This window comes from Cornus florida, unplaced genomic scaffold (genome assembly GCF_030987335.1).
Source record: "Cornus florida cultivar Cherokee Brave unplaced genomic scaffold, ASM3098733v1 CherokeeBrave_3.0.0_Hap2_Chr10, whole genome shotgun sequence".
NCBI lineage: Eukaryota > Viridiplantae > Streptophyta > Magnoliopsida > Cornales > Cornaceae > Cornus > Cornus florida.
Window position 1 is genome coordinate 35,476,475 of NW_026775580.1, and position 24,291 is coordinate 35,500,765.

Below are 24,291 nucleotides of genomic sequence, written 5' to 3' on the forward strand. Positions count from 1 at the left end.
CAAATGGAGGCCTAAATCAGAAAATCAGAAAAATAATTACGAACCTTGGGAAGTTCTTCGAGGTGTCATTCACACCGTTGGATCAAGATTCCCGTTAAGCATCCACCGGTCAGCATCAACCACCTCCCGAATAATGCCAGCTGGACCTCTACGCACCGACATTTTGCTTACCTAAGACTTTTCCGCGTTTTACCGTATACTTGTGCAAATAAATAAAACCTAATCAGAGGGACTTGAAACTTTCCAACAGATTTTTTATTCACGTCTCCGTCAGCGAATTTTTCAGGTAGTGACACAACTACGTTCTTCATTATTCTCTCACCTTCCTTCTTTTAGCTCATTAAGGTTTGTTCTCTCTTTTTGAATCATATAATACACTTGTACTTTTTCTCTTTTTGAAACTTTTAATTGCGTGCTCTTTTCGTCATGCTCGTTTATCATTGCACAAGATCTTGCAATTTTGGTTCTTGAATTTGGTTAATTTGATTTATTTTTGGGTTGGGGAATTGGGTTTGGTTTATTTTATTTATTTTCCTGATTTTTTTTTGAAAGTTGAGAAAATTTGGTGGGGTTTTTTATGGGAATGAAATTTGATCATTAATGTAATGATTAATTTGACTTTGTTTCTCTAATATTTTCAATAGTTTTATCTATGTTATTGGACTGTAGTGTTCTGATCTTTGTTTGGCTTCAATTGGATGTATTTTCCGGATTTTTGATGTTTGATGGATATTATTGGGATTTTCATGATTTCAATATTCTTTATTAGAAAATAGGGTTTTCTCTTTTTTGAAGTTCTTCTGTTTGTAGTAGTTAGAAATTCGTTGAATCATGAATTCAGTCTTACATATAATTTATTTTAGTATGGCAAACAACCATTCATTTAGTAAATTAGTGAGAGATTTTGAATATTTAATAGAGAGATTGTGAAGGTTGAGAAAATTTTGTGGGTTTTTTTTGGGTTTGAAATTTGATCATTAATGAAATGATTAATTTGACTTTGTTTCTCTAACATTTTCAATAGTTCTATCGATGTTATTTGAATATAATGTTCTGATTTTTGTTTGGGTTCAATTGGAAATTGTTCAAATTATTTGATGTTTGATGGATATAATTGGGATTTTCATGACTTCAATTTTTTTTTTTTCGAAAAGAGGGTTTTTTCTTTTTTGAAGATCTTCTGTTGTAGTTGTTAGATTTTCGTTGAATCGTGATTTTAGTAACATTGTCATATTCAATCTTACATATAATTTAGATTTTTCTTATTATTTATTCTTTGATTAGTTTTGTATTTCTGGATTTGTGATAAGATTGGTAGTTCCTGATTTTGGTGAAGAATTAAATTTTTGTGGCTGGTTTTAATTTATGGTCTGTATGATATGTAGGGTATTTGAGTATAGGTTGAGAGATGGAAAGCGGGTTGGGGGAATCAATTAGCAGGCCACCCCAAAGCCCTTCATGCTCAAGCAATAATGGTAGCTACAATGATGCTGGTGACTTTGAATGTAATATTTGCTTTGATTTAGCCCAAGACCCAATCGTAACTCTCTGCGGTCATCTCTTTTGCTGGCCTTGCCTTTACAAATGGCTTCACGTGCACTCACATTCTCAGGAATGCCCGGTTTGCAAGGCCCTTATTCAAGAGGAAAAGTTGGTTCCTCTGTATGGCCGGGGAAAGAATTCGACGGACCCAAGATCGAAGTCAATTCCTGGAATTAATATTCCAAATCGTCCAGCCGGGCAGAGACCCCAAACAGCTACTCCTCCAGATTCAAATCCTTTTGCCCATCATGGGTTTGGAGTCATGGGAGGATTTGCGCCTGCCGCGACCGCCAGGTTTGGCAACTTCACATTATCTGCGGCATTTGGTGGTCTCTTCCCATCGTTGTTTAACCTTCAGGTGCATGGATTTCACGATGCTAGCATGTATGGAACAGCTGCTGGTTTTCCCCACGGGTTTTCTAATACATTTCACGGGGTACATGCACATGGATTCCCTCAGCACACAAGTCAAGGTCAGCAGGCAGATTATTATCTGAAGTTGCTGTTTTTGATGATTGGTATGTGTGTGATTATTGCTCTAATTTGGAACTAGGTTAATGTTACTACCTGAGCTTAAATTTCTAAGCGATGTCTAGGATTGTCAAACTCATGTTCTTTGCATAGCTGTTAGCACATTTGATGTGCACCTTACTTTTCCACCTTTTTGGTGGCCGTGGAAATTGTTCATATGATACTTTGTCGGAACTATAGTAGGAACTGCTGTAGGTTCTGTTACTGTCCCTCATTAGTCTGTAAATGTGACTTTTGCCTATTTTCATTATTGTATTTCAATTTCTCTTCCCTGTCCTTCCCTTCCAAAACACAAACCCGCATGGGAGGAATGCATTGTACGATAGAGCATGATAATAAGAGTAGCAAGTGAATGTTTTCTTAATTTGAGTTCACTTGCAGTTTCAATATCCATTCACGTTAGACTACATGGGTTAACGTATACTTATATATGTTATTTTGGAATTTTAACATGGCACTCGTATTTCTTTTTTCCTTGTATATTTATTTATTTGTATATTTGGAGGGGCAGTGTATTACTTCTTGCCAACTAATGGTGATTCTGTGATGAGTCACTGATGATGGAGCTTCTGTGTTGTTGAAGGGCCATATTGTACCATAACACGGGTAGCCTTTTGTGGAGGTTCTATCATAGTTAAAATTGAAAGTCAGTAGAAGTTTTAGACTGTTGCTAAACAAAGCTCAAACTTGTCACACAGTAGATGGGATGGCTTCATTATCTTCAAAAGGTTGTTTGAAAAAAATTATCTATTCACGAGGATTCACTCGGGCTGAAAGTTAGCAATACTGTCGGTTTTATTTGGTTAGTTTAAATTTTTTATTTATTTTTTAATTATATCTTATTCTTTTACATTAAATGTAGGGTTTTATCTTGTGTTGAAGGATTTAAAAGTTACACCATCTCTAATAGCTTAAGCTTTTAGAGTAGATGGTTGTTGACATGGTATTAGAACCAAAGGTCTCAATTAAACTTCACCGTCACCCTAATTGAAGTTGAAAAACAAGTGTTGGACCAAAAAGAAGGCGACACGTGAAGGGACGTGTTGAAGGATTTAAATATTAAAAGTTACACTCTCTCTAATAGCTTAAGCTTTAGAGTAGATGGTTGTTGACATCTTGTTTTTATAGTTTATTTTTAACTTTGCTTAACTAGAATTGTGAAAAGAAAAGTAAATATTTGGTGTGGGAGAGAAGCAACTTATTCACAATTGTTGATTTTTTTTTTTTCTCTGGGTAAATAAAAATTTGAGATTTCTTTTGACCCTGCTTAATATTTTATGAAAAATGATTTCATTTTGCATCCATCCATCGTTTCTTGCAGTTCTTGATGGATAGTTTATGCGTGATGTAGTGTAGCTGTTTAACTATTGCAAACTAGTTACTAAGATATTAAGGATATCGGTGATTTGCTCTCGGTCTCTCCGTGCCCGAGCACGTGGAGAATCTGGCCCATAGTTGGGAAATACTTGTTTCGAGAAAAATCCTTTGTGGTAGTTGTATATTTATTGGATTAGATAAAAATTTCAATACCTACTTCAGACTCATGTTTGAGAAATGATTCCTAGCTTTGTTCATATTACTATTATTAATAATTATTATTTTTTTGGGTGAATATTTATTAATTAATTTGTAATGAGGTCGTTGGATATTTGACTTCAACTGTGCACTTAATTAACTGACACCCTGATTGTTAATTTTGTTGAATGAATAGAATTTGTCAAAAGTACAGATTACGTAACAGTAAATATGATATAAACTTGGTACAGTGTGGTCTCCAACCCAGAAAATGTACATTAGCATCTCCCGTAGCATCTGAATAATACATCAAGAACTCGGAATTGTGATGCGCCTAAAGAATTTCAGTGGAATAGATAAAAAAAACTCTGAAAACAGAATGCTAGGAACTTCTTAGGACATGGTTAGAGTGGATGGAGACTATTTTAGAGGGGAATTTATTGCAGTTCTATTTTGAATTTAAATTGTTATTGTTACTTTAATTCTTTTTTTTCCCTGATTTTTAATGTCATTTTTTTTTTTTTTTTTAATAACAGTATTTCTGTAAGTCGATAAGTATCATTGCTAATGCACACAATACAACTATGATAGTTATATAGTCTCTATGAATATGTTAAGCTACTGACAAAGACAACTGAGTGTTTTACACTTTAACAACATTGTGGATAGAGCAATTAACTTGGATGGATATCCAATAATGTTCAGTGGATATCTACACCTTGCACTCTCTGTTTTGCTTGTATGAACATCCTCAAGAGTCTATTTGGCCCATCGTATGGTAACCTAACCAATGCTGTGATGCTTCTGTGTGGTTTAGCTATAAATGTTTCTGTGTCTACTGGAAAAATCGTAAAAATTGATTGGGTAGAAGTTGATTTATGTGTCTATCGCATAATTGGCTGCCTTTAACCGCAAAATAGTGTTGGCTTTTGCATCTTTTGTTCATGAAAGTTACTTTGCTTTTTTTATTGAGTAAGTTAGGTGGTGAACCTTGATGAAGTAATTTTGTTGTTTCTTGTTCTTTTCATGGAGACGTTGGGTTTGTTTTTTTCTTTTCCTTCTCACCCGAGGAAAATATCATAGATTGCTCTGCTTTTACTATCAAGTATGGAGATGCTCAAATTTTGTGTGTGGTTTGGTGTTGGAGCTTACTAGCTTGCCGGACTCCGTTACATGTAGTCTGCGCTCTTTTTGTGATTTATTACTTTGATGCGAGAGATCTTTAATCCAAGTGAACATTCCGTGGTCATAAGTTGATTCTTGGAGTGATTCATGGGGTTGCATGGTGTTGCATTCGCACCTTAAAGGACAGGTTAAGTTTTGATACCAAAACCCTCAAGCTAGAGGTTTGTGGTCGTGCCCTAATGATTCCCAACTCCCAAGGAAATGTGGCATAGCTTGCCCTAGAAAGTTGATTAAGGTTGTATCCTGAGCAGTCTATATTGTTGCCTTATATTATTAACAATTATTTTAGAATTAGTTGATGTTTACATATAAAGCCACATTCTTCCATTTGCAGTTTTTGTATGCAAGAGCTGAGATGTGAGATTTGTAATAATAGTTCTGAATGGGTTATGATGGTAATAGAATAGGTGTGTGTGTGTGTCTTGGTACAGTTTTTTCTGCAATGCTGTGATATTAACAAGAGGACCTGTGAACGGATTTATGCTGTAGTAATTGACAAGTGAGGAGACCTAGAGCATGTGTTTTTTTTTTTTTTTTTTTGTTGCATGGATTGCTTGTGTGAAATCTTCTCAATTTAGGGGATTTTCAAGTTGTAAAATCCTTTTATGATTGGGTTGTGAAGAATTTCAATTTCAAATGCAAATATTAATCTGTTTAAGTAATTTATCATTGGAAGATGGTGAAAGTGATTTATTTATTTATTATTATTTTTTATTAGGGTTCTCAATTTTGCATTTCAGAAAGTAGGAGGGCTGGGACTGAGCTTAGATTTAAAAGCCCAGTATGGTCCAACTTCCCCAGCCCAAGTAGTCCATTGCAGACCCAAAAAAACACACATACTGTGCCCCCTTTGGGACGGGAGCTTGTATGAGAGTTGATTTGATTGACTAATGGTTGCTCTCCTGAGAAGCTTAGACCTCCTTTTTTAGAAGGTGAAGAAATACCAATGCCTTTTAATGAAGCATGTATTTGATTCGAGTTGGCGTTGTCTAAAATCTTTAGTTTCTAACTTTACAAGTAAAAAAAAGTATTTGATTCGAGTTGGCGTTGTCTAAAATTTTTAGTTTCTAATTTTACGAGTAAAAAAAAGTAGGAGGAAAGTTTGTTTAGAAGAACATTTCTACCTATTGTGTATAATTTTTTTTTGTGTAAATCTGACGTGTCATAATATATTTACTCAAAAATTTTGGATTATTTATTTTTAGTTCCACCGATTGTTTTATACCTTGTGTAAAAATATATCATATTTGGACCCCATTTTTATAAACTTACTTAATATAAGATTAAGAATGAGAAAAAGATTGGAGAAATGAAATATGTTGATGTAGCTGTGTAAAAATATAAAAAAATTTACACATCATCCGTGACCGTATATATTTTACACAATAAAGTATTTTAACGGACCTTTAATGGGACTCGAATTGAGAGATATTAATGGGACTCAAATTGAGAGATATTACTTGCCAGATTTGATTTGATGTTGAAAAATAAAAAATAATAATAATTTAAAAATAAAAACAACAACATTGTCTCTGCTTCTGAAAGTTTGATCCCTTAATAGGAATTGCATTGAAATTACAATTCCGTGATTTCAATTTTTTTTTTTTGCCCTGAAACAAAAAGCCAACAGGCCCATTACAGGATCACCCAACAAACATAACAGAAGCATAAGAGAATCACATACACAGCAAACCAGACTACTCCAAAGAAACCTAACATTAAGCTAGGAGATGGTCATGAGAACTAGAGCTTAAACAATTTCTTGAGGAGGAGATCGTCTAGCACCAACCAACATTGAACAAGCCAAAAAAACACCAGCGGACTACCCAAGGAGAAGAGCAGCAACGGAAGTGACCCAAAGGTCAAGCCATCATCAAGACAACAGCTCTAAGACTGCATCCACAAGGCGTCGCCGACTGGGGGAAAAATCACTCAAACCCTGCACAAAAGGCGGGGACACCAAAACCAGACATGGATCAAGAAATTTACCCGGAAACAAAACAACAGATCCACCCTGTCGAGCCAAAAGCAAGCCAAACAAGAGCAGATCTAACAAAATAACAGCAAAACGGCGTAAAACTCACCCACCGAATGAACTTATTATACCACGCCGAATTTATTAAGTGGTAGGAGGCAATGATCGGCCCCTCCCCACTCCCATGGGAGGGAGTGGGGAGCAAAAGAGAGAAGACGAAAGGGAGGCGGCTGAGGGTTGACAAACATAGAGAACAGTCACATCATCTCTAAAACTTACCGAAGATTCTAAAGTTGGTCAACAATCAAATTAAAATGTGAATGCAAACACAGAGGAATGTTCTGGCACCAGCAGGGACAAAGATTACATAACCATTCTATAGAAGTCCGGAAGAAACAACCCAAACAAAGTCAACGATTCAAATGTATCATTATCCAATGTCTTTTCAAATTATCAGGAAGGTCGCAAAATGTCTCAAACTTTATTTGATCATGCCTAAATAGATCTACTGCCAATAAGAGTTGTGTTCGGTCCAAATCTGGAACCTTAGAGACTTTTTCCAACACCATCTTGGTACTTGCCTTTGGAGGTTCAGACAAAAATTTCTCGAAGCAGTCAACCATACGTCCCAAAACTGCATGTAGTGCATCTGAACTGCGTTGTTTTCTTTTTCTAGACTCTGAATCTGAAGAGGATGAAGATCTTCTAAGTAGGCGGTCTTCAAAAATGTTAGTAGCATGGTCATCCGACCCATCATTCCCGTATGATTCCGACAAATTTTGAGCACCCTCTCTAATTCCATGGTCTTGTGTAAAGAGAGTACATATGTCCTCCCAGTTCTCTATTGAGATTTTCTCCCGATACGGTGCAGCTTCAGGATGTTCCTACAAATTAATTAATTATAAAAAAAAAGCACTAAATAAATTAAACCTCTAGAAAAAAAAAATGGTTTCAAACCACAATGTTGACACTATGCAATGATGATGAGATGCATTTATCTATCTGTCAAACAGTTCTAACCTTTATCCAAGCATTCCAAACTGATTTTTCACTAACATGTATCATTCCTCTGGCATAATCCCAAGAAAAACCTGATTTGGAGAGCATGTCACTTATAATAGTATAATGTTTGTTCCAAGTTTTTAGACGGGATTGAATGTTTTGTTTTGTGACATCAATATCGAGCTGCTCTTTCAAAGCACTAATAGCAGCAGTCCAAGCAACCTGTTTCCACGCCAATTTACCATTGAGACGGTTTCCCAAGTTTAGCTGATCTATTAACACAGCTGACAATATACGATCCATCTCAACAGTCCATGTAAAATATCTTGGTGACTTCCCTTTCTTACTGACCTCTCCAGTTTGTGATTCAGGTGCCATGCCTAGCGCCACTTGAAATATCAGGCTTCAAAATCATCAACAACTAAAAATAAAAAATAAAAGGCAAATAAGAGAACATCTGCAGATTAACTTTTTGAAAAAAAAAAAAAAAAAAAATTCAGAAAAAAACAAAAACAAAATGAAGCTCCAAATAACAGAGAGTTAGCATCGAGGGAAAAAAAAAAATTAGACACCTGCAGATTAGCTTCAATGGTTATGGGAAAAACAGGCAGTGGTATCCAATCTGCAAGAACACCGAAATTATGCTAAACTCCTGCATTTCAAAATCTCATCATGCTGAGGTGGAGAGAGAATATGAAATAAAATTGCCCGAAGAAAGAGAGATTAAAATATTAAGATGGTAGAAAGACTGGTAGAAGTTCAAAGAATAATAGATGTGAATCATTCAAGCATATAATCTGGCAGCTAACGATATAGATAAGTACAACATGCGTAAAGTAAAGGATATGCCTGTGATGGATCTAATTTCTGTCTTTCAATATCCCCCTTGCCATTTAACTAGTTTTCAATAACACAAAACTAAACACAAGCATATACATGTATATATGCACATTTACTCTATTGGCAAATAATCTGGCAGATTGTGATATAGAGAAGTACCGCATGGCATATGCAATGATTTGGAGGACAATTTTATATTGCTGGTGGATGATGTCATAAAAGAACCTGTTAAAACACTTATATGTATATATGTATTTATGCTGGGGTCTTATTGTAATTAGACATAGGGTTTGTGGCCTTTATGTAATTAGGCCTTTATTGTATTGTATATAACTTCCTTTATGTTTTAGGGTTAAAGATATATGAAAAATGGGCTGAGACTCTCTCGCCATCTCTCTCACTCTCTCTCTCTCTCTATTCTCATTATATTCAAATCTCCATTTTTTCATGGTATCAGAGTAGATCGAAATTGTGAGTGTGGGAAATTGCAATTGTATGGTTCTTGTATAGATCTGTAGATCTGTTCAGAGCTCGTGACGGTGGTGTTGTTGCCGTTTTGGTTGTCGACGAGCTCGCCGCCTTCTCTTGTCGTCGCTGCTTGTTGCTTGGTCTCAGATCTGAAACCCAGTTTGGTTACTCGCGTTTTGTTGCCGTTTCAGTTGTCAACGAATTCACCGCCTTCTCTTGCCGTCGCTGCTTGGTCACCGGCAGTTGTCGTCGTCGTTGCTGCTCGTTGTTTGGTCATCGACGGCTGTCGCGAGGTGCATCGCTGCTTGTTGACTCCATCGTCGCTGCTGCTGCCGTTGCGCGCTTGCCGGAGAGCTGAGAGACGAATGGTGTTTGGCTACAGGGTGCTCGCTATCCTAATCTGGGTTAATATAAACCGGATTTGTTCCGACCCGATTTAAGGTCTGATCTGTTTGACCTGATTCAAGATCTGACCCGTTTGACCCGATTCAAGATCCGACCCGATTTACTTACCGGTCTGTTTCTTTTGTTCCCGGTTCAACTCTGGTCTGGCCTTCTCAGGTGCAACAGTTTCTTTGGTTCCTCGGTACAGATTTGGCATCTTAACTTGGCGGAGATAAGTTCTTTTTTTCTTTTCATATTCATATCTCCATGCCGGACGATTCAAATGTTGCTTCTAGGTCTACTGGAGTTAAATCTTCTGCAACATATGTTGATCCTGTTGGGCTGCAAATTACATCTATGAAATTAAGTAATTCCAATTACTTACTATGGGCTCAAGCAATAAAGATTTCTTTAGGTGCCCGACGAAAGCTGAAGCCTATTACAACTGATCCTCCAAAAAAAACATTAGCAACATATGAGGAGTGGGAAACTGATAACTATATAGTTATGTCCTGGTTGTGGAACAGTATGGAACCTTCAATTGCATCCACCTTTATATTTGTCAACATTGCCAAGGCAATCTGGGATGCAGTTAAAGAAACTTATTCTATGGACACAAATGTTTCTCGCATATATTCATTGTATGAAAAGATATTTCATTCTCGTCAATCTGACTTCTCTGGTCAAGGCCATGGTGAGTATTACAGTAATTTCAAAAGCCTGTTAGATGAGTTAAATCAGTACCACCCCTTGACTACTGATCCTGATGTTCTCAAGCGACAACGTGAGGAATTTTCTGTTTCCATTTTTCTTGCTGGTTTGCACCCGAACCTTCATAATATTCGGGACCAAATTCTTGCGGGTGATGGAGGACTCCCATCTTTGGGTAACATTTATTCCCGCTTACTTAGGGTTTCAGAACAATCACATGTGACGCCCACTGGAGTGAAAGAAAATTCAGCTATGATGATTCCTTCTATTTTTCCACAGTCCTCTCGAGGTCGTGATAGTCCTGGTGGCAACAGAGGGTATGGTGGAAATTCAGGTGATACTCCTAGTGGCAACAGAGGGTATGGTGGAAATTCAGGTAGTTCTCGTGGCGGTAGTGGCCATGATAGAAGTCGCAGTCGCCGTGGTCGTGGACATAGTGACACTCGTATGTGCAGCCACTGTAAGGGTACTAACCATTCTGTTGAGAACTGTTGGACTCTTCATGGGAAACCAGGATGGGCAAATCAAGCAGTGTCTTCCTCTGACCTTGCGGGGTCTCATCCCTCTCTTGGTCAGACTTCTGTTTTACCATCACCTGCATCTACTAGTGACACTGTGACACTATCACTATCACGAGCTGAGTTCAATGCATTGGTCAACCGGACACATCCCAACTCTACTGATGTAGTTAATTTTGCGCAATCAGGTAATATTACATGCTTGTCTGATTTACAGACTTCAGCATCCCCTTGGGTTATTGACTCTGGGGCTTCTACCCATCTCACAGGCGATGCCTCTCTATTTTCTAATTTTCAGAAGTCTAGTTCCTCATCTTTTGTTACTCTAGCTGATGGTAGAACATGTTCCATTATTGGCCAGGGAACAATTAAATTAACCCCATCCATTTCTTTATCCTCTGTGCAATTAGTTCCAAATTTTCCCTTTAATTTATTATTTGTAAGTAAATTGACTCAAGCTCTGAACTGTTTTGTCACATTTTATCCTTCGTCTTGTGTCTTTCAGGACCTCAACACGAAACAGACGATTGGTGGGGGCAGTAACAGAATTGGCCTATACTATTTGGATTGCAAACCTTCCACTATTGCTTTACATTCACAGATGTCTGTGTACAAGTGGCATTATCGGTTAGGTCATCTCTCGTTGCGGTATTTGAAGTCTGCTTTGCCTTTCCTTGAGTCGGTGTCTATTTTAAATTGTGAATCTTGTTAGTTGGGTAAGCACCATAGAGTGCCTTTCCCTCCTCATATTGTTAATCGTCGGTCTTCTTTGTTTGAATTAGTACATTCAGACATTTAGGGTCCCGCTCGTCACATTAGTCACTCAAGTTTTTCTTATTTTGTTACCTTTGTTGATGATTATTCAAGGATGACTTGGTTGTTTTTAATGAAAGATCGTTCTGAACTGTTTTCCATATTTCAAATATTTTTAAAAGAAATTGAGGTCCAATTTGGGTGTGTTATACGACTTTACAATCTGATAATGCTATGGAGTATGTCAAAGGTGCTATTTCTAGTTTTTGCGACTCTCGTGGTATTTTGCACCAAACTTCTTGTTCTTATACTCCCCAACAAAATGGCGTAGCTGAACGGAAAAATAGGCATTTAATTGAAATAGCTCGTACATTGATGATACATATGCATCTTCCAAAAGCATTTTGGGGCGATGCTGTTTTAACTGCTTGTTATTTAATTAATCGTATGCCATCTTTCGTTCTTAATTGGAAATGTCCTTATTCCCTTGTTTTTTCTATTCGACCATTATTTGCATTGCCGCCTCGTGTTTTTGGGTGTGTCTGTTTTGCTCACATATTACGCCCTGGCGCTGATAAATTGTCTCCTCGTGCCATTAAGTGTGTCTTTTTTGGATATTCTCGGACTCAAAAAGGTTATAAATGTTGGGATCCTAGCACTCGTAAGGCTTTTGTGTGCATGGACGTTACCTTTTTTGAGGATACTACTTATTTTTCTTCACATAGTTCGTCTTTAGATACCGAGCTACTAGTTCCGTTGCCTGTTGTGTCACATTCATTACCTTGTGACCCACCACAATCACCTCATGTGCCACCGCCACTTCAAGTGTATAGCCGTCGATCACGAGTAGTCCCCCCCCCCCCCCCCCCAATTGTCTACTTCCATTGAGGCTCCTCCTGCTACTGATGATCTTCCTATTGCATTACGTAAGGGTGTTCGCTCATGTGTCACTGCACACCCCATATCTAACTTTGTTTCCTATAAAAAGGTATCGCCCTCATTTTCTTGTTTTTTATCCACGTTATCTGCTACTGCTGTTCCAAAAACTGTGCAGGATGCTCTATCTGATACAGCTTGGCGCAAAGCCATGATAGATGAAATGGATGCTCTTCATCATAATGGGACATGGGATCTTGTCTCCTTACCCCCCGGTTCCAAAATGGTTGGTTGTAAGTGGGTTTACACTGTCAAATATCTCCATGATGGATCTGTTGAGCGATTGAAGGCTCGCCTTGTTGCAAAGGGATACACACAAACCTATGGTATTGATTATGACGAGACCTTTTCTCCTGTTGCGAAGATTTCTTCTATCCGAATCCTTATTTCTATTGCCGCCAATCGTAATTGGCCATTGTTTCAATTAGATGTGAAAAATGCTTTCTTACATGGTGACTTACATGAAGAGGTTTACATGGAGCAACTACCTGGATTTGTTGGGGGAGTCTCGTTATGCTGTATGTCGGCTTAAAAAGGCCCTATACGGATTGAAACAATCTCCAAGGGCTTGGTTTGGAAAATTCTCCGAGGCGGTACTTTCCTTTAGCCTTAACAGATGCGAGACAGATCATTCGGTATTTCACCAACATACTAAAACTGGCTTTATATTTCTTGTAGTATATGTAGATGATATTGTTATAACAGGTGATAATTCTGAAGACATTGCAAAGTTAAAATTGTTCTTATAGAATCGGTTTCACACAAAGGATCTAGGCAAACTCAAATATTTCTTGGGTATTGAGGTTGCTAGATCCAAGGAAGGTATAAGTCTATCTCAAAGAAAATATGTGTTGGACTTGTTAAAAGAAACAGGTATGTAAGGTACTCGCCCTGCTGATGCTCCTATGGACACAAATATAAAATTATTACCTGATGAGGGTGATTTATTTGACGAACATGGCAGATATCGACGTCTAGTTGGTAAATTAATTTATCTCACTATCACCCGACCTGACATTTCATATGCAGTTAGTGTTGTAAGTCAGTTCATAAGTGTTCCTAAAGTACCACATTGGAATGTTGTTCTTCGAATTATTCGATATCTCAAACAAGCTCCAGGTTTTGGATTACTATATAAACCTAATGGTCATCTTAATATGACAGGTTTCACAGATGCTGACTGGGCTGGTTCTCTCTCAGATATGAAATCTACTACAGGCTATTGTACACTTGTTGGTGGAAACCTTGTTACATGGCAAAAGTAAGAAGCAAACAGTTGTAGCATGGTTTAGCGCTAAAGCAGAGTACAGGGCGATGACGTGGATATAACATTTTCTTGAAGAACTTGGGTTAATAGTCAAGACTCCTAATCTACTGTTCTGTGATAACCAAGCAGCTATTCACATCGCATCCAATCCGGTTTTTCATGAAAGAACCAAGCACATTGAAGTTGATTGTCACTTCACTCGAGAGAAAATATTGAGTGGAAACATTTCTACTCCATTCGTGAAGTCTGAAGATCAATTAGCGGATATGTTTACTAAGGCTCTTGGTCATAATTGGTTAAAAATAATTTGTTCCAAGCTGGGATTATATGATATATATTCTCCAGCTTGAAAGGGAGTGTTGAAACACTTATATGTATATATGTATTTATGCTGGGGTCTTATTGTAATTAGATATAGGATTTGTGGCCTTTATGTAATTAGGCCTTTATTGTATTGTATATAACTCTCTTTATGTTTTAGGGTTAAAGATATATGAAAAATGGGCTGAGACTCTCTCGCCATCTCTCTCTCTCTCTCTCTCTCTGTTCTCATTATATTCAAATCTCCATTTTTACGGAACCATTACCCAAAGTTGGTCAAATCTAAGCGATGTTGGGAGGGTGGACGAGACAAAGACATGATCTTTGATATTGTTTTGCGCAAAGTGTTTGCTGTCAGACTGAAAACCGTAGCCTGAGCTTTTTGCATCAAGCAATGAGCTTTTAATGTGATATGAAGCAAAACAAAATGCGCCTTGTAATTATAGCAGTATTGTCTGTCATTACCCATGACTCTATTTTTGCATCACTGAAAGATGCTTCAATATGAATTCACAAGACGACTCAATAAAAATCATAACAGAACAAGAGGCTCAGCCCAACAAAAAATTCTCCAGTCTGTTTCACCTCCACGCATAAAAAATGCTAATGAAGTGGTTATTAAAATAGGGATAACATACGTAACATACATAAATTTACACAGTTCTGTAAATATAAGAAGTGTGGATAACTGTCTCTTGGATGAAATGGAATTGCTTAGAGAACAATAACTTGAGCATAAGCAGAAAGTTGCCAATTATGAAACATGAAGGAATTTCATTGAATGTTACAAAAACTTTCTATGTTGGATTTCTAATGTTAATTGTGCATGGTAAAAGAAAAGAAAAATCAGCTGTGGAACATATTGATGAATTTTTTTTTTTTTTCCTCTCAGTTTTGGGTAAGAAATAGATGGAAAGTAATGGATTAATAAAAGTCCTACACTCCCAAACCTCTAAATCATAGCTACTTTATCTGCTACTGCAATGTCTAAAGTTGAACAAATCAGACATTCATGGAAGGAACAAGTAGTCAGTTAGCCAACTTACCTTTCTACCTGGCAAGTTCAACCATATTCAAGTTGAGCTTATTTATTCAATGTTCAGTTAACAGTACCAAAACTTATAAGGTTCGCCAAACAGCCAATGTCAGCAAATGTAACATTTAATCTCAAAACCAACATCAGCACATTCGTTCAATGTAACAACACAAATCAAACTAGAAATATCAGCAGTTAACATTAGCAAAATCAAACATTTACCACAGCCATCCACATGAAATATGCTCATTTCATACTTGCAAATTCAAATAAACCCCACAGCAAACACAATTGTATCAGTTGATGTAAAACGCAGTTTCTTCAATCACTATTCAATCATACTCAATATGGTTCCTAGATTGAATAGATAAAAAATAAGCCTACCCAAGAGTCTGAACATATATCAAATCAACTCCCACTGTCCAAGTTATAAATCTCTCAAAAATATGAATATATAACAAACCCTAAAAGATTTATATGAAGCGCTTATACTCTTTTTCTCTTGAGAAAAACTTTATAGAAGTTTTTCCTCTTGTGAATTGCTCCCCCCCCCCCCCCCCCCCCCCTCCCTCTTCCACACACACAATTCGAGGCTCTCTCTCTCGTATATGAGAAACTTCCTCGCTTTTATTTGAAGCCTGCACTCTTGTGTGAAGAACTCAAGCTTTGTCTGCCCAAAAATGCTTATTTATAGACAAACAACTTGCTCGTCACGTTTTATACCTTTTATAGCAAGAAAATCATGTTTAGGGAAAGTTTCTAAAGCACTCGCAATTCTGTCGATCGAATTGACCGTAAGTGTTGATTGATCGAAGCTCTATTCAATATTGATCGAACCTCCACTGGACTAATTTTCAATTGATGCCTATAGCATCGTCAATCGATCCAAGGATTCCAGCATATATATTGACAATATACTCTACACTGTAGATCGATGAAAGGTTTGTATAACTTCTGTTGAAATTAGGTTCAAGAGAAGGAAAGAGAGACGAATGTATTTGGGAGAGAGTTTAGGATGCCATCTCACTTGTACATATGAATAACAAAAATTGTGTTACAGTACAATGGCCAACATACCCTAATAAGAAATACGAAAACACACCTATATACATTCTAACACTCCCCTCAAGCTGGTGAGTATATATCATATACTCCCAACTTGGAACAAAAAACCTTTAACTGATTATAACTTAGAGCTTTAGTAAAAATATCAGCTGATCTTCAAATTTAACAAATAGTGTAGAGATGTCTCCACTCAATATCTTAGCTCAATAAAATGACAGTTGACTTCGATATGCTTGGTCCTCTCGTGAAACACATGATTTGAGGCAATGTGAAGAGTTGTTTGGTTATCACAGAACAACGGAATAGGAGTTTTGAATATCAAACCAAATTCCTCAAGAAAATGTTGCAGCAACGTTAACTCACTAGAGGTATGGGCCATCGCCCTATACTCAACATCAGCACTAGACCGATTTACCACCGTTTGTTTCTTACTTTTCCATGTAACAAGATTACCTCCAACAAAAGTGCAATATCCCATAGTAGATCTCCTATCGGAAGGAGAACCAGCCCGATCAATATATGTAAAATCTTCCACCCTAAGTTGTCCATTTGATCTATACAACAACCCGAGACTTGGAGCTCACTTGAGATATCGAATAAACTGAAGAACGAAATTCCAATGAGGCACCTTAGGAGTTTCCATAAATTGACTTGCAACACTAACTATATATATGAGATATCAGGCCCAGTAGTGGTAAGATAAATCAATTTCCCAACCAATAGCAGGTATCTACCAAGGTCATCAAATAAATCACCCTCATCAACCAAGAGTTTTTTATTTGGATCCATAGGAACATCAACGGGACGACCGCCTAACAGACCCGTTTCTTCTAATAAGTCCAACACATATTTCCTTTCAAACAAACTTGTATCTTTTTTAGATATAGCAACTTTAATGCCCAAGAAATTTTTGGGTTTACCCCAAATCTCTAGTGTGAAACTAATGCTACAAAAACAACTTCAGCTTAGCAACACCCTCAGAGTCATCGCCTATGACAACAATGTCATCCACATACACTACAAGAAAAATGAAACTTGCTCCAGTATATTATGTTGGTGAAATATCGAATGATTTGTTTGGCATCTGCTTAGACCAAATTCTAATGTTGCCTCTAAGAATTTTACGAACCAAGCCCTTGGGGATAGTTTCAATCCATACAGGGCATTATTTAGGCGACAAACACTGTGACGATACTCCCCCTAAGCAATAAACCCAGGTAGTTGCTCCATATAGACCTCTTTAGCTAAGTTGCCATGTAGGAAGACATTTTTAACATCCAACTGAAACAAGCGCCAATTAAAATTAGCAGCAAGAGAAATTAGAACCCGAATTGAAGAAATTTTGGCAATAGGGGAAAATGTCGCATTATAATCATCTCCATAGGTCTGCCATTAACCTTAACAACAAGTCGAGCTTTTAACCGCTCAATAGAACCACCGGGAATATATTTGATAGTAATACCCACTTACAACCAATGGCCTTGGTACTAGGAAGCAGTGGAACAAGATCCCACGTTCCATTATGATGTAAGGCCTCAATTTCATCATCTATTGCTTGTTGCCAACTCGGATTAGATAGAGCATCCTGTATGTTCTTAGGAATAAAAGTAGTAGATAACTTGGAGGAGAAACATGAAAAAGATGGTGACAAGCATTTATAGGAAACAATTAGCAATGGGATGATTAGTGACACAAGACCGAGTACCTTTACGAAGAGCAATAGGCAAAGAGTCGGATGCAACAGATGGTGTCTGATCCAAAGACATTGAAGAAGGCTGATGGGGCATGGCAGCATATGGCTTCGATCTGGTCGGAACTAGAAGGCTGGAAATTGGACAGGCCAGAAGTTGAATGAGAGAAAAAAAAAAAAATTTAATGTTGGTAGATCAAATCCGGGTCTCTTCAGCTGGATCGACTTAGTTGGATGATTGGATCAAATCGGATCTGGTTTTACTTCAGCTGGGTCAGATTTGTGGGTAATAATAGCAGGTCTTCTTCACAAACCTTCTGCAATAGGGTTTCCAAAGCAAATAACCCTAGTCACAACACATGACTACAACTACCGATGCCGGCAACAACACTGGCTGCACGATGTAGCGACAACAGATGCCAACAACGAGACTCAACAACGACCACAATCGCACCAACTAACGACAAGGATCTTAGTGACAACAACAACTAACAACTACACCATCCACTAAACAATCTAACAATCACAAACAACTTCATTCACAACATCTACAACCGACAACAATGAATGATCAACAATGATTACTGGTTACTAAAATGGTATTGATGAAACACGCTCTGATACCATATTGAAATTAGGTTCAAGAGAAGGAAAGAGAGAAGACTGTATTTGGGAAATATTTCTCCAAGAGAGTTTATGATCCCCTCACTTGTATCTATGAATAAATTAAAATAATGTTACAGTAAAATGACCAACATGCCCTTATAAGAAATACAGAAAGACACCTATATACATTCTAAAAACTTTGATCGAAGCTCTACTTTGCTTAGATCAAAGAACATGTAAATGCCTAAAATGGTTTAAAAAGCTTCCTTCATGCATTTTAAAGATACAAGTTTTATAAAATTTGAAAATCGTTCATTACAATATATATGCCTGAAAAACCATTTTTGTTAATGGCATAAGCAATGACTACGTAAGTTTTAAGAAAGTTGAAAACTTAGTATATAATGCATGTATGCATGAACCTAAAACATCTTTAAATGGTTTTCAAAATACTTCTTATCATACAAGTATAAAAGATTTTACTTGTATACATGACTTTCAATACATTTCTTAATACTCAAGTATGTTTAGAAAACTTTGAAACATGATAAACCTAGAATGCTCAAGTTTTGAAAATATGTTCTCACAACCCAATCCCAATTATAATCTAACCTAGAAACAACCTAGGTCATTACCTGTAGTATAGCTAAGTGATTGAATATTAAAATGTCACCTTGTGTCTTTCTTGCCTTCAGTGAAGTTGATGATGCATGCTTGCATAATCTTAACTTCAAATGCCATGTCTACTTTGTCTTGATCAGAAGTTTAATGAATAACCTCAATAAACACTATAACACAACTATACATAAGTTTTGACGAGGAATATGCTGACACGTGAATCAATTTCCTAATAGCAATATATAATATATAATGTGTATCAGATGAATAATAGATTTACTAAGTTTCTACTAGGATTTGTTTATCTTTAGTTTCAAACTATTCTACTAATGGTGAGAAAAGTCTTGCAACAACTTCGAACTCATTGCTACTACTGGTGATTGTCGAAGTCAATCTTGAGCTAGGGTTCGAAAGGAACGATTAATGCGGAAGTGCTAAAATTGAGCTAGGTTTGAGATAGAACAATTTGGAGTTAGGTTCCATGGAAGACCCATGTCGATTGTGTGGTGTCATTGAGCGAGCGATCAAGGGAGAGGGTGGTTTATATGGTTTTTATTTTAGAACAATTCCATATGGATTTGGTACTAGGGTGCGTTCGGTTGCACTGAATTGGGATTAAATTGGAATTTCAATTCCATGGAATTGGAATTCAACCAATTCAATACCAAATCTGCTGTTTGGACTAACTTGGGAATTCATATGGAATTGAATTACAATTCCAATTTTGTTGGTCATTCATTTAAATTAGAAAATAATTAATTTTTATGTAAACAAATGTTTATAAGGATATATGAACATTTATATTAAGACAGACAAGTCTAGATATATACACACAAAATAGATCTGTATATCAGGATTTTGATCAATTTGGTAGTCAATATGATACTCAATTTGAAGCAAGTGCTGCCACAGCCAAGAAGCAGCAAAAAAAACCATGAAAATTAAGCAAATTAATATGCAAAGTTATATATAAATCGAGGTTTCAATCCTAGTACCCAATATGATATTCTTTCCTCCGAAAATAAAAAAATAAAAATAAAAATAAAAAAGTACTTAATTGAGTCAGCAGCTTAGTCCAACCATAATATCATGATCCAAATCCAAAAAAAATTGAAAATAAAAGGTATAAAAAAAAAAGAGAAAAAAAAAAAAAAAAAAAATCGAACTACGCAGAGATTCAAATGCATCAATCTTTGCATGCTTAATCTCATCCCACTTCAATCTTTCAAGCTTATTAGTGTCCGGAATGTAAACATCGTCCTTCATTGTGCCGGCAGAGCTTAATGGGTTGAAGAATTTGCAACATGGGTAGACTTGATCGCCAGTTGCATTAGCAAAGTTTTTTGACAGTTTTAGACCATGAAGTGGTCCACTTGACAGACTGCCTAATTAACCAATCATGCTAGAAAAGCTCAGAGAGAGAGAGAAACTAGAATGGTTCAATTAACACACACATGTAGAGAGAAATACTTACAGGCCATCTACCCACTCAGAGTCCATGAAGTTGCCCCCACCTTTAACAGTGGGATCCAAGACTTCTTAGGAGCAGCATGCACCACAACCAACGTCCTAGGAGCAACATTTTTGTGCATACAATTGACTACCAACTTGCATATGGTTGCATGGAAAAAAATAATCTTGACTGTTTGTGTTCTTAATGTATTGTTCTTCAGTTGAATAAATGAAAGATGGAAGACAGGTAAAATAGAAGTGGAGTGCAAAATATTGAGAGAGAAACCTCCGGTTCACCTATACTGCAATTACTAGTTGTTGAATTGATCTCATTTTCAATACATGTCAACTCAATCGTTTCTCATATACCGCCGATTACCATATTCTTTTCCCCCCGACAAAAAACTCATAAAGCCACGTTGTCCTGTTACAGCGACTTGAACCCCATTATAGTTTGGTTGGACACTTGGATATCTTCCCTAGGACAGTAGTTACTAATGCACGGTGTTACCAACTTATTGATATTACTCTAAACTCCAAATTATAGACATTGGCTTCTATTATTAGGACCACTGGTTTTCTTGTTACTACCATCTAACTACTAAATTCAACAACAATAGTACCATTGAAGTATCAGTGGCTACGGCATAACCGGTCCCTACCACCATCGTACTTTTGTGTCTGTGCTAGTAGTGCCACCTTCATATAGCACTACTCTCAACCCATGCACAACTGCTATGTCTTCAACTATCTTTCCATTAGTGATTACACAAATGCAATCCATGAGATTTTCAAAATCATTTTCCTTTTTCCAATCCAATTTAACTTTATCTATATTTTTTCAGAAAACACACACCAATCAAGCAAGCAATGTAAGCACACATAAGTTCCTGTATAAAGCAAGCAAAACCAGTACAACTTTATTGGATATTTATAATTCTCAATATGAACATTGAACAATGGTAAAGAAATCTCAATTAACCAGATGAAGTTGAAAACATCAAAATTGAAATGACTAATAAAAATTAGACCATGAGCATCACAAATGAATTTCAAGGGATAACACAAGGTGTTTGTATAAATAACTGGAAGAGAGCTCTTGATTAAAGTTAATAGACCATAACTAAGTGATGCTGGTGAATGGTTCTAGAAACTTTGAATGAGTCCCATTCTTATCTTTTTATGCCAATCATGTATTTCTAGCAAGTGTGCATATATTTATGTATATATATATATATATAAGAAATATATTAGTAAGAACATGTGCGGGCAACAGGCAATCGAATACATAGATTATAAAGAACAGTGATATTAATTTGTAAAAGAATTCAAGTTGCTCTGCTTTTGTCAGTCCTCGTGACAACAAAAGTAAGAAACAAATACACACAAAAAGAGTCACAATCTTATATCTATACTATTTATCTATACTATTTGGGACATGAATAGTTATTGAAAAATTTCAGAATGTTCTAATATTTTATTTGAAACAAAATTTAAAAGAGAAAACCCATACTAGAATAAACATTAGAGTCTATAAGAAATTGAAAATATGAACTACTGCAGAACAATTAAAAGACTTGTCACACATTCATGTAATTTTCAGAAACCAATTCCCCATGAAAATGGAATAACAATAAAGGGGTAAAAAAAGAAGCAAGTTACATATATTATTGCACATATACATATACATGTATGATATATACACACATTTGGGCCTATCTACATGCAATACACATATAGAGTGTGTGGAACCTGAAAAAGTAGAATCCACAGAGCGAATCTGCTATGAGTCACATATGAGTTAACCGAAGCCAAAGCTGTTCGAAGATTCAATCAATATCAGATTTGAGACAAAGTACAAAGCTTATTGAAACCTAGGGATCAAAACCCTAGATACAATTGAATATGGAGGTCAAAGAATAGTTAGGAGCCTTACCTAAGCTTATTTATTCACTTTTTTTTCTTTCGGAAAGTGCATTCCTTTGCGACGCCAAGCTTCTTTATTCACTTTGCTAGGCTTGATTTTCGAAGTCTCTGCTATGGAGTCAGGGTTTGGAGTGAGCCGAGAGTCGAGAGAGCCCGGGGAGTCCAGATTTGGAATTCCACGATGATTTGGAATTAAAAATATTAATCCCAAATTTCGATAGACACGTGGAATCTAAAATGAATATCAATTTCATACCAAATTCGTAGGACGGAACCGTTATTTGGAATTGGACCAATGCAATTTCAATTTCAAAGAACAAATAAACAATTAAATAGAAGGGTAGTTCGGTAAACACAATCCTATAATATGGTTACAGTGCGGAGTATATTATTTAAAAATACATATTTTGTAAAATGATAAAAATAAACCCATCGTTTAGAGCATGAGAGGTGTGATGTGCATTTTAAACATATTATAGGAGTATTTTCGGTACTTTATCCTAAAAATTCTTATTGTTTTTTAATTTGAACACCTATTTTTTGATATGTTGTGTGTGTGTGTATATATATATATATATAATGAATAAGTATTTTTAATTTATTTTTTTTAATTATATATGTAATGAAAAATGATAATTATATTAAATTTAATCATAATTTTTATTTTTATTTTTTATAATTATAAAAAGAATTGGGATTTTCATTCATCTACTCTCCATTAATGACAACTGTGAGAACAAAAATATTTAATTTTTTGAGATATTTTATTATTTCTATTTAATTAGTAAAATAAATACATATATTAAAACTTTCAAACTTATGAGTGACATTAAGTTTTATGAAATATATTACTCTTAACTCAGGGAGAGATAATGATAGAAATTTATTATTATTATTTTTTAAAAAGGTGAGAGAATTTTTTAAAAAATAGGTTAAATGTGCACATAACACCCTTATACAATGAGATTATTAACATATACACCCCTTTAAATATTTTCGAAAAAGTAAAAGGATAAAACGAATATTACACAATATTTTATGTCAAATTTTATTTTTGAGTATTTTCGCACAAAGTTAAAAGAATAAAGGATTATTAGCACACTTTTTCAAATATGAATGCAAGGTGCTATGCGAGTATATATTAGAAGTATTTTCTGCACCCTTAAATAGAATAATTATTGAATTTATATTGTAGTTCTAAATTTAGATTAGTTTGGAACAAAATTAGAACTCCCAATTCTAAATTTTAAAGCCCATAGGGTGCTGCCAAACACACCCCAACTGATTTGAGATAAGTTTTGATCGAGTGTGACTGGATTAACCAATTTTATTTATTTTCTTTTTCTTTTATTTTTAAATTTATAAAGTATAAATGTAATTTTGTATTTATTTATTTTTTCATTCGCAAGAAACTATACACATCCCACTTTGTTCATTATTTGAACTAGATGCTACTTAAACCTCAAGGCCCTTGCTAATCTTACATGTTTGCATAGGCCCATATTAATTTATCCCGAATTAAGTGATTATTTATCGGTGTTTGCTTAATTATAATTCTAGGATTTAATCTACAATTGTTGGGCCTTGACTGTTGGAACAAAGGTAGAGAAATTGGATGGACGGGGCATGGGCTACCGTAGTCTTGCTATTCTGTGTGTACGTCAGAAACTCACCGTTTGGCCCATGGTCACCGGTATTGATTGATTTTGAATTTTTTTTAAAATTACCATGAAGTCTTACTTCTTCTTCTTATTTTTTTATTTTTATATTTTTTATTCTTTTAAAAGACAAATAAGTCCTATACATATTTCATTTACGACTAATATCTCCTATTTTTTAATTTTATTTATTTATTTAGGCTCAGTTTATTTTAATGTAAAATATTTTGACTATAATATAGAGGGCTTGTACCCTAGTGTGCATGAGATTTGCTTTTATGGATTTGTTTTT

General features: G+C 35.9%; 2 protein-coding genes across 10 annotated transcripts; one reads left to right on the forward strand and one right to left on the reverse strand.

Moving 5' to 3' along the window:
* Positions 1–211: 211 nt before the first annotated feature.
* LOC132278562 (uncharacterized) lies at positions 212–2,349 on the forward strand. 2 transcript variants are annotated; one of them, XM_059780376.1, is made up of 2 exons: positions 212–286; positions 1,386–2,349. In XM_059780376.1, the coding sequence occupies exon 2, from the start codon at positions 1,409–1,411 to the stop codon at positions 2,093–2,095; it is 687 nt and encodes a 228-aa protein (XP_059636359.1). In that variant the 5' UTR covers positions 212–286; positions 1,386–1,408; the 3' UTR covers positions 2,096–2,349. The 2 variants fall into 2 exon arrangements, with proteins under 2 accessions (XP_059636359.1, XP_059636358.1); XM_059780375.1 differs by having other exon boundaries at positions 217–345.
* Positions 2,350–7,031: 4,682 nt separating this feature from the next.
* LOC132278803 (uncharacterized protein At2g29880-like) lies at positions 7,032–22,611 on the reverse strand. Of its 8 annotated transcripts, XM_059780701.1 has the most exons (6): positions 22,352–22,610; positions 22,168–22,232; positions 8,323–8,402; positions 8,102–8,171; positions 7,769–7,972; positions 7,032–7,632 (listed from the first exon to the last, which is right to left on the reverse strand). In XM_059780701.1, the coding sequence occupies exons 4-6, from the start codon at positions 8,126–8,128 to the stop codon at positions 7,159–7,161; spliced, it is 705 nt and encodes a 234-aa protein (XP_059636684.1). In that variant the 5' UTR covers positions 8,129–8,171; positions 8,323–8,402; positions 22,168–22,232; positions 22,352–22,610; the 3' UTR covers positions 7,032–7,158. The 8 variants fall into 8 exon arrangements, with proteins under 8 accessions (XP_059636684.1, XP_059636683.1, XP_059636680.1 ...); XM_059780700.1 differs by having other exon boundaries at positions 7,769–8,130; positions 8,323–8,372; positions 22,352–22,611; XM_059780697.1 differs by having other exon boundaries at positions 7,769–8,130; positions 22,352–22,611.
* Between the last annotated feature and the right edge of the window lie 1,680 nt (positions 22,612–24,291).

Excerpts from the sequence above, each read along its gene's own strand:
- LOC132278562 (XM_059780376.1), top strand. The coding sequence starts at position 1,409 with ATGGAAAGCGGGTTGGGGGAATCAATTAGCAGGCCACCCCAAAGCCCT.
- LOC132278803 (XM_059780698.1), bottom strand. The coding sequence starts at position 8,128 with ATGGCACCTGAATCACAAACTGGAGAGGTCAGTAAGAAAGGGAAGTCA. Across the intron at positions 7,633-7,768 it reads TTTGGAATGCTTGGATAAAG|GAACATCCTGAAGCTGCACC; the intron begins GTTAGAACTGTT and ends ATTAATTTGTAG.